Source organism: Eptesicus fuscus, chromosome 10, assembly GCF_027574615.1.
Source record: "Eptesicus fuscus isolate TK198812 chromosome 10, DD_ASM_mEF_20220401, whole genome shotgun sequence".
In the NCBI taxonomy this organism is placed as follows: Eukaryota; Metazoa; Chordata; class Mammalia; order Chiroptera; family Vespertilionidae; genus Eptesicus; species Eptesicus fuscus.
In genome coordinates this window covers 34,513,104-34,529,446 of record NC_072482.1, presented here as the reverse complement: position 1 = coordinate 34,529,446, position 16,343 = coordinate 34,513,104, and the positions used below count along the sequence as shown (strand labels likewise).

The window sequence follows — 16,343 nt, the reverse complement described above, 5'->3', positions numbered from 1 at the left end:
AACTTTTTAATGGAAAACTAATTAAATACACACACACCAAAAAAATAAGCAAAAACTTCAAGAGTAAAATAGTATTTAAGGGCTAAAGTCTCCCACTTCCTCCTGAACCCCCTGACCAATGAGTTCCTTACCCAGAGGCAGCGCATTTCCAGTTTCTTCCTTAACCTGCCAGAGACAGCTGAACACAGCCAACAGCAGGTGGTCCATGTGGTTTGGACATGAGAGGGGAGTCCCTTGAAATGTTTGACGTCTTAATTCTCTGACACAATTACATTTCCATGTCTCGATTGTTCTGCCCAGCTTAAAGCATTACTTATTAACTGCTACTCTTCAAGATGAAGTTAATTAGCTCTCACATCAGTAGTTGGGTATCATGCCCGGATCCAGCGGGCTGAGATCCTCAGAATTCAGGCTTATCCTTCAGTCCTCCATGGAGTTAGTTCTGTTGGCCAAAGAAGTGCATGGGAAGTTTGTAGGCGTTCGACATGGTTCACAGTCTTGAGACCTAAGCAGAATGTGCATTCGGAGCCAAAGAAAGGCAGCTTCAATTCCAAAGGTCACAGGATTGCCTTGACTGGTCTGGCTGAGTGGATAGAGTGTTGGCCTGGGGACTGAAGGGTCTCGGGTTCGATTCTGGTCAAAGGCATATGGCTGGGTTGCAGGTTCAGTCCAGGGCGGGGGGTAGGGGGTGGGAGGTAGGGGTGTATGTGTGCAGGAGGCAGCCAATTAATGATTTTCATCATTGATGTTTCAATCTCTCCCTCTTCCTTCCTCTATGAAATCAATAAAAAAATTAAAAAATAAATAAAAGAAACATGATTTAAAAACAAAACATAAGGTTACAGGATGGACTTATAAACTCCTGTGGGTAGGCAGAAGAATTAGATGAATGTATAACTGAAACCCAAGGATCTGGGCTCCATAACTGTCTCCCCTGGAGCTTATGGAGTCATTAACACAGCAACTATAAATTGAAATCTGAGGTCCCATCAGATTTTAAGGATCAAATCCAGGAAGCATCTTCATGAAAACCTCTAGTCTGAAATCTACTTCTTCTACCAAAATGATATGGGATGATAATATTTCCCTAGTTAACATAAGGATACTTGCAGTTCTATGCATATTGTGGTCATTTCTCTCTCTCTCTCTCTCTCTCTCTCTCTCTCTCTGTCTGTGTGTGTGCGTGTGTGTGTAGATCTTTTACTTCCTTGAAGTTTCAGAATTGGGTATAGAAATATTTAAGAGAATTAAAACCATAATATTAGTAATTATGTTTAAAAAGAATCTGTATTTAAATGAAATCCTAGAATATGAAAACTAATCTATAGTGATAGAAAGCAGGGAGTGATTGCCTGGGAAAGGGGATGGAGGGAGGAAGGGATTGGAAAGAGACACTAGGACACTCTTGGGGATGATGGAAATGTGCATTATCTTGATTACAGTGAAGGTTCCACTGGATGTGTCTACATGTCAAAATTGGTCTAATAGTACACATTTTAGTATAAGCAGTTTATTGTACTGTATTCTTCAAAGTGGTTAAAAAAGAAGGAACCCATATGCATGGTATTTTATTTTTCTGTAATATTGTAGATAATTTAACATATTAGAGAAATAGTTTTGTAATTCCAATTTAAAATATATAATTAACTGATTTAGATATGTGGGTTAAGATGAAATCTTAGTTTATATGCAGTATTGGATTCCTGAAGAGAAATTCAGGTTCAGTATATTAATAAGTTTTATTTATTTGACTTATAGGAATTATTTGGTAATTGGGAAGTTATTTGAGACTTAAAGTACCTTGCAATGCTCTTTACCATGTATGAGATATTTAGTTAATTAAGTTTGTCAGTGGAACCTGTGATATTTAGAGACCATTAAATGTAATTGTTAAAACTTTCTGCCTTGCCCTAGCTGGCTTGGCTCAATGGCTAGAGCGTCAGCCTTCAGACTGAAGGGTTCAATTCCAGTCAAGGGCACATGCCCAGGTTGTGGGCTCGATCCCCAGTGTGGGGCATGCAGGAGGCAGCCCATCGATGATTCTCTCTCATCATTGATATTTCTATCTATCTCTCCCTCTCTGAAATCAATAAAAACATACTTTAAAAAACCACACAGAACTTTCTGCCTGGTCAGAGTGGCTCAGTTGGTTGAAGGTCATCCTGTGCACGGAAAGGTTGCCAGGGCACATACATGGGTTTCGGGGTTCCATCCCTGGTTGGGGCATGTATGGAAAGCAACCAATTGATGCACATCAATGTTTCTCTCTCTTTTCCTCTCTCTAAGCATGTCCTCAGGTGAGGGTTAAAAACACACAAAAAAACAACTTTCTATGCTTATGAATGGGATAATAAGGTTTGAAAGGGAAACATAGAAGCCTAAGAAAGGACTAAAGTTTTGGTTTTTATAATTTTTAGGGAAGAAAAAAGTGAATTTTCAAATAAGCCATGGTCATAATAGCCAGCTGCGGGATTATTAGATAGATGTTCCCGGAAGGTGGTCTTGGGAAGACCCAGCTTCATCTCCATCTATGAAGCCCTAAAACATTGAAATCATACCCTCATTGGGTGAATCCAGTACATCGCTTCAAGCAATATATTTCTTTTTTATTGATTTCAGAGAGGAAGGGAGAAGGGATAGAAACATCAATGATGAGAATCATTGATCGGCTGCCTCCTGCACGCCCCCTACTGGGGATCCAGCCGGAAACCCAGGCATGTGTCCTTGGCCAGAATCCATCCTGGGACCCTTCAGCCTGCAGGCTGATGCTCTATCCACTGAGCCAAGCCGGCTAGGGCAAGCAATATATTTTTAAAAATAAATAAACCAGTTTATTTAGAGCCAGAGGTCTGGACCAACGGTTTGGTTCTAGTGGCCAGGCAGAGCACAGATGAACTTTGAAATTGGAATAGATTCAAAAGTTCCAGATCCAGGGGCTTCGAGGAACTCGAACAGTGAGAGCACTTTAATAATGAATTTTTAAATCTCGTGTTCCTCTTTGTTAAATGACAGGAATTACTCCTGAGGTCCCAGAATTCACACCTGCGACGTGAAGACCCAGGATCCAACCCCCAAAGAAGGAAACGGACCCTCCTTTGGAACGTGGAAGGCTGAAAGGCTGAAACTCGATTTGGCAGCTCCCGGTGCGGTCCTCGCACCCTTAAACCTGGATTTCCACTTTTTGGGGTTCAGGCCCAACCACTCGTTCCTGGGGCAAGAGTAGCGCCTTTGCCAAGGCCCAGGGTTTCTGGTGCAGAAGAGTCAGTGCAGGTGGGAACCCTTGTAAACTTGGGGACAGCTGGGCCCACGATTGCTCGGGAAGGTGCAGGCGGTCACCTGCTAGGTCAGAGTGCAGGCAGGAGGCGGTGGCGAGCAGGACGATGTGAGTCCCTGATTGGGCCTCCAGGTCGGGGGCGGGCCCTTCCGGGGTGGGGCCTAGATGGAGGGCGGGGCTTTGCTGGAGGCGGGCCCTGGCTGGGGGCGGGGCCTGCCCAAGGGCTCAACTTTGGCGCAGCCGCGGCGCTGGTTCCTCTCTTAGGCCTACCATAACGCTGAGCGTGATTGTCCTTTCGAGGCCTTCAAGATGGGGACGCTGCCGAAGCGGAAAGATATCCCACCGTGGGTGAGAGTTCCCGAGGACTTGAGAGATCCCGAGGTGTTCCAGGTCCAGACGGCGCTGCTGGAAGCCATGTTTGGTAAGTGAGCCCAGTCCTGCCCGGGTGCCTCCACCCGGGCCGGCGTCTGGGCCTCCAGGGGTCGGAGCGCTCATCCTCTTCCCCAAATAGGCCCCGGAGGATCTCGAATCCCATACATCGAGCAAGTGAGCAGAGCCATGCTCGAGCTGAAGGTTCTGGAATCCTCGAACCTCACCGAGGTCGTGGTTTACGGCAATTACTTGTACAAGCTCCGAACCAAGTGGATGCTCCAGTCCATGGCCGAGAGGCACCGCCTGAGGCTGGAGCGAGGTGAGAAGCCAGGTGCTGGGGGAGTGGGGGAGGGGCACAGCCTCACTTCCTCCCCTACCGCCCTCCTCACCCCTGCCTCCCCGCCCCCTCCTGCAACCGCCGCCCCGGGCATCACCAGCCATGCGGGCCCTAGGTGATGGGCTGTCCCTGGACTCTTGGGTTGGGCCGTGGGCTGGTCCTAGGGGCCTTGGAGCAAGACTTTGATGAGAGGTGGGCCCCGGTTTGGTCTTATAGGGTAGGGTTATCTGAGATCTCAACCCTGCCCGCCCCCCCCCCCCCACTTTCTCGGAGGATGTTGGAATGGGCCCAGAGGTTCCTCGTTCCGAGGTCCCTGAGAATCCCAGGCCCAGAACGTTGGGCCAGGACCTTGAAAGAGGCCGAGAACTGGCCAGGCTCTTGCCTCCCTTTCCTCACCACACCTACCTTTGCTTTCTGATACAGGGATGCTCAAACTTGAGGACGCCATGAATGCCCTCGAGCTAGGCCTTTAGCTGAAGTGAAGCCAGTTTGCAACCAACGCGCCTGGGACCAGGATGTGGACAGGAGGCTGTGGCCAGATCTGGAGTAGGTCTGCTCCCCACCTAACAAGGGAAAACAGCTTGTTGTGGATTTTTGCATTTGCCTCATGAGTCCTGATGTAACTTTTTCCCAAGGTTGCTAATTAAAGAATAAAATGTTAAACAGTTCCTCGACATGTGGTTGGAGATAATATCACCGTTAAGGTGGACCTTGTACTTAAGCCTTAAATGAACCCCCACCCCCACCCCCCAAAGCTAAGTGTAGAGGTCCAAGAACACACTTGGCTAGGGTATATATAAAAAGAAAAAGGCAGGTGTCTAGGAGCAAAGGTTTGTTTTTAAAAAAATATATTTTATTGATTTTTCACAGAGAGGAAGGGAGAGGATAGAGAGAGAAACATCGATGAGAGAAACATCGATCAGCTGCCTCCTGCACACCCCCCGCTGGGGACTTACCCGCAACCAAGGTACATGCCCTTGACCGGAATCGAACCTGGGACCCTTGTGTCCACAGGCCGACGCTCTGTCCACTGAGCCAAACCAGTTAGGGCAAGGAGCAAAGTTTTGAGATAAGTCTCCAACCAAAAACCGGTCAATATAGGGGAGATGTGATATGGTCTGGAACTGACTTGGACTCAAAAATAATAGCTCTGCCCTGGCCTGTGTTGCTCAGTAGGTAGAGCGTTGGCCTGCAATTCAGTCTTGGTTTCAGTTCCCAGTCAAGAGCAGGTACCTGGGTTTTGGGTTGATCACCAGCCCTGGTTGTCTGTGCGGGAGGCAACCAATCCATTGATTTATCTTTCACATCTGTTTCTCTTTCTCTCTCTCTCGCCCCTCCCTCCCTTCCTTGCACTCTCTAAAAAACAAATGGGAAAAATATCCTCAGGTGTGATTAAAAAAAATAATAGCCCTATAATAGATTAACATAACATGTATACAATGAAAAACAACTATTCTATAAAACAAATACAGAAGCATCAATAACTTCTTAGTATAGCAGTTTTATATCCTTGTAAACTCATTCGGTTCTCATCTTCAGTCTGCTGCAGGATGTTATTTAGGTAGAATTTGAAGAGAATTCAGCCTTACAGATAAGTTCTCCTTTTCCACATAACTAACAGACCTCTTGAAAGGGGCTCTGGGGTTCTCTGCCACACTTACAGAATTGCTATACGGGGTCCCCAAAGGGTATGTGAAATTGCAGGTAGATAAAGGCATTATTCTAGGTGGGGATCACCCCTGATTTGTTGAGGGTTATCAAAATGGGGACTACAGTTTTCCCTAGTATAGACTAGCTTAGTAGTTCCAAACCAAAATGAGTCCCACTTGGGGAACTTTCTGGCCCTATGACCTTAGTCAAGTTGTTCTATCCTCTCAGTCTCCAAATTGAAGATAACAGCATCTGACTCCACATGAAGTTGTGAGGTTTAGCTGTTAATATAGGTAGGGAACTTAAAACAGGCATCACACTGTAGCAAGTGTTGACTATTTTTAGAGATTGACCAATAATGAAAGAGAAGACTAATAATGAGCTGTCTTCTGATGGCATGTCCATCAGACAACTAGAGGCTAAATTTTCAGAGAATGCTGGTCCAAAGGGAAAGACCATATATAATTTTGCTAGATGCTACTAACTTGCCTTCCAAAGGGGTTGACATAATTTCACACCCAGCAACAATATATATATATGATTGCCTCTTTCCCCACAACCTCACCCAGAGACAGTTGGTAAACTTTTTTTTTTTTTTTTTGCTGAGCTGTTAGGTGAAGAGTCTTCCTGTCTTTAGTACTTCTTGATGGAGTCTGCTTTGTGGACCAACAGTTGTGGAACCCTCAAATTACCCTCAGCTAGTGCACCCTTCAAAGAGTCAGTGGGCAATGAATGATTGTGTGTAGGACTGTAAACAAAAATGAAATCCAATCTAGTGAAATCCTTTGGTTTATAGGTGGCTAGCAAATAGCCAACACTGATTGCCAGTGGAACTCAAACCACCTGGTACATTAACTCAATTCTCTCAATATTACCATTTTACTGATTAGAAAATCAAGACCCATCGATCACATCCCCTCCCCAGGATTCATCTGAGTGAAGGGAAGGGGAAGATCCCACTCTGAGTGGAGAAGGGATGGGGAAGGTTCCAAGCTGGTGTAAATGCTCCTAGGAGGGCCCAAACCGATCTCATTCCCTTCCTGAGCTCCAGGGGACTATCTGCCTGGACTCCAGGGACCAAGGACCTCTGGGGAAAGAGGTCTCTGCTGCTGTGGTCTCGGTGGGCTGGAGTAAGTTTACCAACCTCTGATGACGGGGGGGCCTGGCCCTCCAGAAGATTTCAACCTGGTTGGGGCATTATGTGGATCTAAGAGGCAGTGACTATGACAGCATTTTTTTTTGAGGAACTTGAGGTTCTTTGGGAAACTGCAATAGGGATTTGACTTGAACAGGGAGGTCAAGGAAGGTTTTCAGAGGAAGTCACTCCTGGGTGAGAGCAGAGTGGCAGCTGTGACCCCCAGCCCCCTAGAGACCTGGGGGCAGGGCCAGAAAGGGGGAGGGGGGGAAGCAGGTTGGCCCAGAGCCTTGTCGACCATGCAGAGGAAGCCACCCATGGGTTTTCAGCAGGTAGTGAGTTTTCTAAAAATCTAGTCCAGTTTTCCCTATGCCACTTATTGAAGAGACTGTCATTTCTCCATTGTGTATTCTTATCCCCTTATAGATTAACTGACCATATAAAGTGAGGGTTTATTTCTGGGCTCTCTATTGTTTCTTTCTTTTTTTTTTTTTAAATATATTTTATTGATTTTTCACAGAGAGGAAGGGAGAGGGATAGAGAGCTAGAAACATCGATGAGAGAGAGACATCGACCAGCTGCCTCCTGCACACCCCTCACCGGAGGACGTGCCCGCAACCAATGTACATGCCCTTGACCGGAATCAAACCTGGGACCTTCCAGTCCGCAGACCGACGCTCTATCCACTGAGCCAAACCGGTTTTGGCTCTCTATTGTTTCTTGATCTATGTGTCTGTTTTTATGTCAATACCACATTGTTGTTGTTTTTTGTTTGTTTGTTACCACATTGTTTTTCTGTAAGATTTTATTTGAGCCAAACTGATGATGATGCTGGGAAGCAAGATCTCTAATACTACATTGTTTTGATCACTATAGCTTTGTAATATAGTTTGAAACCAGGGAGTGTGATACCTCCAAGTTTGTTCTTTTTCAAGATTGCATCAGATTCCACAGATTAAGTGTTTAGGCCAGAAGAGAGTGGCAAGAAATATTCAGAGTGATGAATAGCAAGGACCTACAACCAAGATTACCCAGTAAAGCTATTATTTAGAATTGAAGGTCAGATAAAGAGCTTCACAGACAAGAAAAAGCTAAAGGAGTTCACACTAAATTGGTATTACATGAAATGTTGAAGGGTATTCTTTAAAAAAAGGAAGAAGCACCCTAGTGGCATCGGCCTATGGACCAAAGGATCCCCGGGTTCGATTCCTGTCAAGGGCTCGTTGCAGGCTCCTCCCCAGCCCATAGGCTCGTTCAGGAGGCAACCAATCGATGTGTTTCTCTCACATCGATGTTTCTGTCTTCCACTTTCCCTAAAAATCAACGGAAGGATGTCCTCAGGTGAGGATTAACAACAACAACAAAAATTTTTAAAAAAGGAAGAAGAGATTAAAAATATGAACAATAAAATGCCAATAAATATCTATCAACAATTTAATCTAAAAATCAAAATAAATGAACAAGAAATTTAATGAACAAAATAAACCAATGAATAAAATAGAGTCAGAAGCATGAAAACATAAAACAGATGGATGAATTTCGGGTCGGGGAGGGGGGTAGGTCGGGAAGAGATTAACCAAAGATCTTATGTGCATGTATGGATTACCTATGAACACAGACAATAGGGTGGTGAAGGGGACATCTGTAATACTCAACAATAAACTTTTTTTTTTAAAGGCAGAAAACAAAAAGGTTTATGTGGAAAGGAACAATTCTGAGTTTAAAAAAACAAAAGATAAAAAACAAAATTTAACTTCAGTAAATTTGAATATACTAATTGGCTTTATTAAGATATCCCATCTAGCAAACAAAAGGCTGCTCTGAGGAGTTGGCAAAATGGAAGACTTTTATAGAAAGAAGGGTGGGACAAGGGACCTAATGACAAAAGAAAGATTATTTTTGGGCTGGGACATCTTTTATATAGGGAAAGAATAGAGAAGAGGCTTTTTTTATCATGCAGATTGCTTCTTTTTTTCTATGGGGAAGGAAGGGGGCCCATGTGACGTTGCCTGGCTAGAGCTGGTTGATTTCAAACTGGTTGATTAAGGTTATATTTCTGGGAGAGGTTGAAACTGCAATTAGGTCAGGTATTAAATCTAGATTAGGTATCTTGGGCTTTTAGCACAAGTCTTTGGTTCCTCCATCTGAAAATGGGGGTTATAACATAGTATCTCCTGAAGTGAAGAGGATTAAATGAGTTAATTTAAAGGCTTAGAAAAGTATCAGGAGGTATTGAGCACTCTATAAATATTAGCTATTATTTAAAAAATTTTAAAAGTATTTATTGATGAGAGAGAGAGAGAGAGAGAGAGAGAGAGAGAGAGAAAGAGATCAATTTGTTGTTCTACTTATTTATGCATTCATTGTTGGTTTCTTGTACGTGTCCTGACCAGGGATCAAACCCACACCCTTGGTATATCTGGACGATGCTCTACCCGGCCAGGGCAATATTCACTATTCTTATTGTTGTTGCTCTTATTGTTCCTTTTCTCAAACTGCTTATTAACCATTCTTTTTTTGTATCTAGTAGGCACGTGTAACCAGTATTTTATTGAATTCCACTTGGTCCAGTGCAAGCAAGAAGTAACTTTTTTCTCACTCACTATTCCCCATTAAATTTGCTCAAATTGTTTTTCCACACACCTGGAATAAAATCTCAAGCAGATTCCATAGCCTTTTTTTTTTCTTTATCACTTTCAGATACTATTCTGTTCCATTGATCTATTTGTGCATTCTTTTGCCAATACTCTACTCTCTTGATTACTGTTGCTTTAAAGTAAGTCTTGAAGTTAGGTAGTGTTAGTCTTTTGACTTTGTTTTTCTGTATCTTATTGTTTTAATATGCATTTTTTTTAACTGGAGAAGATCATCTCACACACTTGTAAGTAATTTATTTTCCCTTTCTGTGAATTGCCTAATCATGTTCTTTATCCATTTTCCTATTGGGATCTGCACTGTTTTTATTTTAAAGAATTCCTTACATAATCTATATATCAATATTCTGTTGTGTGGTTTTTTTTTGGTGTTTAAATATCTTCTTCAAAATCTGTCATCCATTTGATGATTTCATGATGTAATTTTGTCTTTTTATTGAAATATAATCGATATACAACATTGTATTAGTTTCAAATGTCAAGATAATGATTTGATATTTGTACATATTGCAAAAATGATGATCATAATAAGTTTAGTTAACATCCAATACCACACAGTTATAATTTTTTTCTTGTAATGAAAACTTTTAAACTCTACTTTCTTAGCAACTTTAAAATACAATACAGTATTATTAACTATTAGAGGCCCAATGCACGAAATTCGTGCAAGGAGCCCGGCCCTCGCAGCCCTGGCTGAGCCTCGCAGCTCCAGCTGGCCCGCAAAGCCTCTCGCAGCCCTGGCTTCGTCAGGAAGGTTGTCTGGACGGTTGTTCTGCTGTTTGGTCTAATTAGCATATTAGCTCTTTATTATATAGGATAGTCACCATGCTGTCCATTATATCCCCAGCACTTATTTATTTTATAACTGGAAGTTTGTACCTTTGACCATCTTCAGTCATTTTTCACCCCCTTCCCCCCCACCCCCCCAAATCTGGCAACCTCTCATTTGTTGAAATGAAAAGTCCTTAAGTTTATCTAAAATTCAGATAAAACTGGACATCTTGTATTTTATCTGTCAATTCTGGCTATGAAGGTTTTTTGCTTTCCAGGCACTCCTATTTGCTCTGAAGGATTGTTTCTGTTAACATGCTTTTATGTTGTAAATAGCTAACTCTCTCTTTACATTTAGTTTGGGACTAATTCTAAAATAGATGGTCAGTCAGTTCTTCTTGGTCATCTTTGAAGAGGAGAACTGAAAACACAAGCACTGCCAAAGACTAACATTTGATCATGATTGTTTTACCTAGTGCTCTTTTAACTTAACATGTGGACATACCTCCCCTCAACCTCTCACCTTCGGTTAAGAATGCTCACATTTTTACAAATTTGGCACATTTCTTGTTTCAGGTTAATCCCATTGTTGGCCACTAGGTAGAGCAAGAATCTTATTTATGCGGATTCTAACACTCCCTGATCCTGGATGTCTCTAAGTGGTCAAGTGGTCTTGGTCTTGGAATTTTTAGGCACTTTTCAGCACACTCCTCATCTTAAAATTCCCCACAGATTATTAAGGATTTAAAAGGAAAAGAGGAAAGGGAAGAACTTCTAAGTTCATCTACCTATCATGTTTCAGCATAATAACTATAATTTACTAGAGGTCAAGTCTCACAACTGTGCTCAGTCTGGGGGAGTTCTACAGCCTCCTTCTGAAGTAAGTCTAAGATGGTTTAGGTGACTTTGTAGCCAGAGGTCAAGGACACACCCATTTCTTTACCAGATCCTAAAGTTATCAATTGTCTCTTTTAAATAGCAGTGAGTATATAATTGAGAACTTAAAAAAAAACTTTTTTGGTGAAAATCTTTTTATTTCCTACTCAGGATAGTATTCAGTAATAATCAGATGTTACTCACATTGGTTGTAAGCCAGCCCTATGCTAATGAGGTTTTTATTGACTTGTTTCAGAATTAACAAAGTTGAAGCCCTTGTCCCTTCTTTGGAGCGGTCGATCTGTAGAAAGAGTGGTTGGCAACAGTCAAGCTCTGAGGACATAGCCTCGTAGGTCTGTTGGAGCCCTGGCCGGTGGTTCAGTTGGTTAGAACATTGTCCTTGAACACCAAAAAGTTGCAGGTTTGATTCCGGTCAGGGCACATACCTCGGTGAGGGTTCGATCCCTCGTTGGGGTGATCGGGGCATGTATAGGAGGCTACTGGTTGATGTTTCTCACATCAATCTATACTGTAGGTGGGTAAGTCATGTAAATTCTGTTTTGGAAGAGAATGGCTCAAGACTTGACTGCCATGCTCTCTGAGTTGCTATTTATCAAATCCTTTTTCTCATATATAGGAAGAATTGTCACATGGGGAATGGCCATGAGTCTCAGCCTGCTGGTTTGGCTAGTTCAAGGGCTTCCTGGCACAATAGCTGTTTAGAACCTTGGCTCTGCAGAAGAGGAGCAGTTGCCATACAGTCTGCTATAGTTCCAGACTAAAGCAAAGCAAAAAGCAGCATCAACTACCAACAAAAAACACCCCAAACTACCCAGCCCTTCAGTCCAGAGGCTGATGCTCTATCCACTGAGCCAAACCAGCCAGGGCTGGAAGAGAGAGCGAAAGACAGAAATATCTATGTGAGAGAAACTAGTGACCTCCAGTAACCTCTTGGTTCATAGGTCGATGCTCAACCACTAAGCCACACACACTGGGGGGGCTATGAACTTGGCTTTTCTAAACTAAAAAGGAAATACAACACAATCCTGGATAACTTGTTTTGCTCAACTTGGTTTTATTATAAAGTTGATGTGAAAAAAATTAAGGGCCCAGGCCTGCAACCGAGGTACATGCCCTTGACTGGAATTGAACCTGAGACCCTTTAGTCCACAGGCTGACATTCTATCCACTGACTCAAACCAGCTAGGGTAGAAATGCATTATCTTAAAAGCAATCACTGTAAAGCAAAGAATGAAGGCAGGTACATTAAGAGGAGAGGGTGCTTCTATCCTTCCTCATCCACCAGTGGAGAAAAGAATGGGGATGGGGGTGAGGAGTGGGGGTGGGTGGAGAGGCATTTTTTTCCATGAAACACTATATATATAAAAGCCTAATAGACCAAATGACTGAATGACCGAATGACTGGTCGACCGGTCACTATGACACACACTGACCACCAGGGGACAGACCCTCAATGCACAGGATCAGGCTCTCTCCTGTCTGGATCAGGCCTGCGGGGATCAGTCTCCCTACTGTCTGGATTCAGCCTGTGGGGATCAGGCCGAAACCAGCTATCCAACATCCCCCGAGGGGTCCTGGATTGCGAGAGGGTGCAGGCCAGGCTGAGGGACTCCACTGGTGCACAAATCCGTGCACGTAGCCTCTAGTGTAAAAATAATACCAGCAATAGTTTATGCCTAATAGGCCTTAAATATTTGAGATTTTTTCTCTATTTCTTGCAAGTAAAAGATGATTATATTAAGTCCTAATTTAATATCCTCAGTAAGTTTTTGAAAAATAAGGAAACCAATTTTGTCATAGGCTAAATGAAAAGAAAAAAAAAGAAAGAAAAAAAGAGTTAAGTTCCTATGGCATATTAAAGATCCAAACATTTCTGGCCCTGGCTGGGTTGCTCAGTTGGTTAGAGCATCCTCCCGATATGCCAGGGCTTTGGGTTTGATCCCTGGTCAGGACACTTACAGGACGCAACCAATGAATGCAGTAATGTGTGGAACAATAAGTTAATGCTCCTCTCTTTCTCATCAATAAATATAAATTAAGAAAAGAGAAAAAGACCCAAACATTTCTACTATTAAACACTGAAGTAAATGTAGATATACATACTAGTACATTTAAGAAAGATTAAGATAATGATTTTCCAACCCATTTATTCCCAGGTCTCAGGTGGCAGGAACCCATCCTGGCAGCTCAGGGTGAAAGGCAGGATCTAATCCTAGACAGGGAGCCATTCCATTGCAGAGTGTACCCTCACACACCCACACTGGCTCTGGGACAGGTTAGATGTGCCAGTTCACTAACATTGCATATCTTTGGGATGTGGGAAGAAACTGGAATACCTGAGAAAACCCATGCAGACATGGGGGAAATGTACAACACCACAGTGGCCCTGGCTGGGAATTAATTTTTTTTACATCGACTTTATAATAAAACCAAGTTGATCAAAACAAATTATCCAGGGTTGTGCTGTATTTCTTTTTAGTTTAGAAAAGCCAAGCTCATAGCCCCACCAGTGTGTGTGGCTTAGTCATTGAGCATGACCTATGAGCCAAGAGGTCACTGGCGGTCACTAGTTCCATTCCCAGACAGGGCACATACCTGGGTTGTGGGCTTAATCCCCAGTAGGGGGCATGCAGGAGGCAGCCAACTGATGTCTTTCTCTCTCTCTCTCCATTCCTCTCTCTAAAATCAAAACATAAAAAAAATGAAAAGCCAACTTCATAGAAGTACTTGCCTAAGGTCACATAACCCATAAATGACCAAATCAGTACTTTAAGATCCCCTTCTATGTACTATTTCCCCAATTTGCTTCCACTTGCCTGTTCTCACCAGCTCTGGTGAATTGTGAAGGTTGTTTGGGCACCTCTGGGAGACCTCCTCTGCACATGTGTCTGGAGCTATCCAAATTCAGAGTTGCAAGTCAGGGGCTGCAGTGTTCACCACTAACTGTAGTTCAGGCTCTTGGGCCACAACAGTAATGGTCATAGACAGTCCTGAAAATTACTGCAGGTAGCAAATAAGAGACAAGGTAAGGCGAAGGCTCAAAGAAAGGATTGAAAAGTCTGCCAGTGGTTGAAGGAGAGGTACTTTGTCTAAGTGAGGCCTTTTGCCTGGCAAGGCAGAGGGGGAAACTCAGCAATATTTATTTTTGTTTGCATGTAATAGGGAAAAGAAATAATCTGTGATAAGCAGAGTAGAACAGGTGTGAAAAGGCAAGGTTCGGGAAATTATTACAGATCCTGCAAAAAATTCCAATACTTAACCTCCCTCACCGAAATGGCACCATTTATGTGCGAATTCTATCAATTGCACCACCACAACGCAAAATACTGCATATAAGCGTTTAAACGCAGATCTGCGGTTTAAAGGCAGATGAGAAAGTTCATCCAAATCCGCAAGGCTGGTGCGCCAGCTGCAACCTAAAGCGCCAGGGATGGGATCTCGCTTTCGGCCGGCCGGCCCGCCAGCCGAGCATCAACCTCTTCGCGCACCGACTCCATCCAGCTTTGAATCCGCTGGTCTGACGGTTCCAGGGATTGCCAGGGGTTACCCAACGCTTGGGGTCACAGAAGCGAGGGAGGCCGCGCCTCGCTGGGGCATCAGAACGTTGGAGCTGCCCTGGGGGTGCCGGGCGGGGAAAACGGCGCCCACGGTGGAGCCCCACCTGCCTTGCGGTCCCAGGGGACTGGCTTCGTCCAGCATCTGCTCTCGGTTCACACCTTTCAGCGGGGGAAGCCCGAGTCTGTAAAGCAGAATGCCTGGGTAGGGGAATCTGGTCTCTTAAGGATGGCTCGGGCGTTAGAGCCACAGAGCTTTGCATTCAATTGCAGGTTTCCCTCTCCAAACGAGTTGTTGCACATCTCGGGAGCCTCAGTTTTCTTGCAGGTCACCATTGAGTTCCACGGCCAGGATCCGCACATGGTTGCAGGCTACCCCCACTCCACCCTTCCCCCCCCCTCCCCCGTAAAGGCAGGTATGGTTCCCCCGAGACAAGGGCCTTCTACGTGGAGACTTTGGGGATCCTAGAATCCTAGGAGGCGACGCGGGTTCCATTCAGCTGCCACCCTTCACCCCTCCTCATTTACAGGTTCCCTGCGCTTGGCACCCAAGGAGCCCTTCTCCCGGCTAACCTGTGCCAGGGAACCTCGCAAACTGGGAGCCTGGAGGGCCTGGGATGTGTTCAGGGCAACCGAATGGCAGAGGCCGTGACTGAGAGCATGTGCTTTCCGAGGATCGAAGAAATGGAACGTCCGAGAGCCCGCGGGCAGCGGGATGGAGCGCCAGGTGTGGGCACTCGGAGCGGCGCGCAAGGGGCGGGGCGCGAGGCGCCATAGGGGGCCGCACCGCTCCCCTCCCCGCGGCTCCGGCTCCGGCTCCGGCGGGATGTCCCTCCCGGCTGGCCGCCAGCACCGGCGGCAGCGCTGGGGCCGGGTCACGAGGCTTCGTCGCCACCAAGTCCTGACGTTATTGGAAGACTACCCTTTCCCAGAGGTCCTTTACCTCGAATTGTGGATGGTACCGATGCTGCTTGGTGAGTGCGCCCGGACCTCACGTCCTTGGAGGTCCTGGCAGTCGCATCTTCTCCCTTCCCAGCTTAGTGCCCGTTTCCCTTCCCAGGCCCGAGGGCCCAAAGGCTGACCGCATACGAGAGGTGCTTCGACGTTTTAATCCTGATGAATACGGTCTCCAGATGCAGAGTCATGCTCTTCGTCATCGGAGAGACCTTGCGCCGGTGCGCGGTGGCGTCCCTGATTATGAGCACGGCTATGCAGCTTTGGATCCGCCGAAATCGAGGTGAGTGACTTCAGGGGTCCCGGTTGGGGCGCTTCATTTGCCCAGGGGTCCAGAAAGGTGCATTTCACTTCCCCGCACCCTTCTGGCTCTCTCCAGTTGCCTAGTCTGAGGGCCTGGGCCAGTTCTGAGAACCACCACGGAGTCGAACCCCTGGGTGTGGGTCCTGGCTCCAGAGTGCAGAGAGCGAGATGCGGTAGGCGAGTCTATGGCTAGACCCAAGTGTGGAAAGTTTAGGCTATCTGTGCACTCCAGGGTTGGCAGTCCCCGGGGAGTCTTCAGGGTAGCACTTGAGGGTACTTGTCTTCCGCCAAACAAACCTCTTCTGTGGGCCCGCCCCGTCACTTACTTACGTTTACTAGGACTCCGGAATTCAAAGCATAGCCCCCCCCTCCCACCCTGTACCCCAACAGAATCAGCCTCACCTAGAAACGTGTTAAGAATGCAGACTCCGGGGCCCACCCC

The 16,343-nt window shown here is 45.2% G+C and overlaps 1 protein-coding gene across 1 annotated transcript; it reads left to right on the top strand.

Annotated features, from left to right (window-relative positions):
- The first annotated feature begins 3,535 nt into the window (after nt 1-3,535).
- DPPA5 (developmental pluripotency associated 5) lies at nt 3,536-4,651 on the top strand. Its single transcript, XM_008139431.3, has 3 exons — nt 3,536-3,695; nt 3,786-3,965; nt 4,407-4,651. Exons 1-3 carry the CDS (start codon nt 3,584-3,586, stop codon nt 4,454-4,456), a joined length of 342 nt encoding a protein of 113 aa, XP_008137653.1. The 5' UTR covers nt 3,536-3,583; the 3' UTR covers nt 4,457-4,651.
- Nucleotides 4,652-16,343: the final 11,692 nt, after the last annotated feature.